This window comes from Penaeus monodon, chromosome 32 (assembly GCF_015228065.2).
Source record: "Penaeus monodon isolate SGIC_2016 chromosome 32, NSTDA_Pmon_1, whole genome shotgun sequence".
NCBI lineage: Eukaryota > Metazoa > Arthropoda > Malacostraca > Decapoda > Penaeidae > Penaeus > Penaeus monodon.
The window spans coordinates 23848006-23850661 of record NC_051417.1 but is presented as its reverse complement, the minus strand read 5'-3'; the positions used below and the strand labels follow the sequence as shown (position 1 = coordinate 23850661).

The following is a 2656-nucleotide window of genomic DNA, read 5'->3' as shown; positions in this document are numbered from 1 at the left end:
CTTGATGTTTTTGATGATGTGTTTATTTAAGTTAATTTCTTGTTTAAGAGTTTTTATTCTAAGTTCCCATTTTTTAAATTCTGCTATATTATTTATGCATATAAAATAATAAAGGCTACATGAAACATAAGTATTGGTTTTAAAGTGATAAATATGAAAAAGTTGTCTGCACCATGAGTAAGATAGGCATCCCCAACAGGTGAGGCTGGAGAGGGACCAAGTTTGGACTGGTGAGAGAGGAGCTCCAGGCAACAGGAGGGGCTACAGCACTACCTACAAGATCCATCAGTGCCCATACTGCCCTTATTCCTCAAATGTTACAACTAACTTACGAAATCATTTGCATACTCATACTGGGGAGAAGCCCTATTCTTGCCCTTTCTGCTCTTTCTCATTTGCTACAAAAGACCGTTTAAAGACACACATTCGCACTCATACAGGAGAGAAACCCTTTGAGTGCTCTGTATGTCCATACAGATCTTCAAGGAAAGACTCTTTAAAAAATCACATGTTAACTCATCAGCTGTAAGATATCCCAAGAATTGATTATGTAGATGGTTTTGTTTCATTATAAGAAGGCATGAAATAAATGTATTGCAAAGTTTAGTTATTTTTATACATAATTTTATATATCATGATTGTAAGTCACATGTATTTTTTTTAAAGACCTTTTGTTCAACATAATATGGATATTCTAATTACTTTTTGCAAAACATATAGTGGACTGAGATATTTATCACCATGTTTCCTATCATGTTACACATTTATTTTGAAGGCATTGATATTCTCAGGCATTGTTTTTAGTTTTACATTAACTAGCTGTTTTTCTGTACTGAACAGCATTTTATATTATATAAATACCTTTAACAAAAATAAATGAGGTATGTTAACATTCTTATTGATGAATAAATGAGAAAATGAATGATAATTTGAAAATTACTCCTTGACACACTGTAAGCTTTCCATTTGTATTGTAACATAGAAAGGTACAAAGTAAGTTATGATGTTTTGCACTAATTGTCCACATTCTTTGTTAAATAATTCTTATTGTCCAATACACTACCAGTACTTTAAATATATTTTGCTGAAGCTTGATATTATGAGTAAATTAGGCACTCCCAACAGGTTGGACTGGACAGTACTGAAGAGAAGAATAGGAGAAGGGGTTCCACATCACGAATGTTGACCAGCACCAACTACAAGATGTATGAGTGTCCCAACTGTACTTACACCACCTATGTTGCTACCAGCATGAAAAATCACATTCGGACCCATACTGGCGAAAGACCTTTTTATTGTACTTACTGTCCTTTTAGTTCCACAACAAAGGCTAACCTGCAGAAACATATTCGTACCCACACTGGTGAAAAGCCCTTCAAGTGTGTTCATTGTGACTATTGTTCCTCAAGAAAAGATACTCTGAAGAGCCATATCCTGAGTCATCATTTTTAAACACATGATGATGAGGAAGTTAGCAGTTGATTATAAATATGGGGTAAGAAAAAAATATATATATACACCTATGATTAAATTTTTGTTAGAAAACAACATAAAAAAAATAATTTTTGGAGGAATGCATGTATGTAAAGGAAGACTGTAATTATACAAAACATATGTCAAAGGGAAAGGAAAAGAAAATATATGTGTGCGTGTGTTATATGTTTTACCTTATAATATTCATTATTATATTGATGGCAGACTGGTGAACGTCCTGTAAAATTGTAATAGATCTGAATTTTTTTTGTTTCCAGCAGTATCATTACATGTGTCATATTGAAAAAGAGTCTATGTCATATTTTAGACAAGAATTGGAAGATTTTTTTTTATACAACAAAACTATACAACAAATCCATAGGAAAGTCATGTGTTACATACATCAGGCAAATAAAGATTAAGAATAACTGGGAATGTGTTTCTATTATATGTGAAATCATATCATAGAATAGCACCTGAATATAAAAGGATTTACCATGTATTAGCATACATCCAGTTCCTGGAGCCTACACACATACCTGAAATATTATTGAATATATCATATCAGAAAATACATATTAAACTGTCTTTAACAATGCTCTTCTTTATACCATAATTAGCAAAAAATTATACTTGTGTTATTTTTTACTTATGCCTTTTACTCTGGTTATTATTTTTTTTAAAGAACACTTTATTAGGCTGTACAAGGTGGCTAAAACAGCAAGGTTTTGATTTGTCACTCTTTACTTTCCGTTATCTCTTCCTGTGTAAGTAAGCTGGGCATTCCCAACAGGTGGGGATGGACAGTGATGACCTGAGGGATGGCAGAAGAGTTACAGGACCTAGCATGGAAGTTCCACCTTTCTACAAGACTCACCAGTGTCCTTACTGCACTTACAATACAAAATTTACCACAAGTTTAAGAAATCACATGCGAACTCATACAGGAGAGAAGCCATATTCATGCCCCTACTGTTCCTTTTGCTCTGCTACAAAGGACAGACTGAAATCTCATATACGTACCCACACTGGAGAGAAACCCTATGCATGTTCATATTGTCCACATCGGTCGTCAAGGAAAGACTCTTTGAAAAATCACATGTTAACCCATCAACTTCAGTAATTTGTATTATACTGTCTTGAAGATCTTGGAGGTATAGTGAATGTCAAACAAATCTAAAGA

At 33.5% G+C, this 2656-nt stretch overlaps 1 protein-coding gene across 7 annotated transcripts in view; it reads left to right on the top strand.

The window, feature by feature from the left end:
• Positions 1 to 2656, top strand: part of LOC119593731 (myoneurin-like) — a 102537-nt gene that overhangs the window by 95197 nt on the left and 4684 nt on the right. Inside the window, exon 6 of one of the 7 annotated variants that reach the window (XM_037942726.1) lies at positions 2267 to 2627. The exons of 4 other annotated variants lie outside the window; for them this stretch is intronic. In XM_037942726.1, coding sequence (XP_037798654.1) covers positions 2267 to 2596 — 330 coding nt within the window. In that variant the 3' untranslated portion in view covers positions 2597 to 2627. Of the gene's footprint in view, positions 1 to 199; positions 599 to 1125; positions 1649 to 2266; positions 2628 to 2656 lie in introns of those variants that run through there. 2 more of the 7 variants (XM_037942730.1, XM_037942725.1) reach the window with 2 other exon arrangements.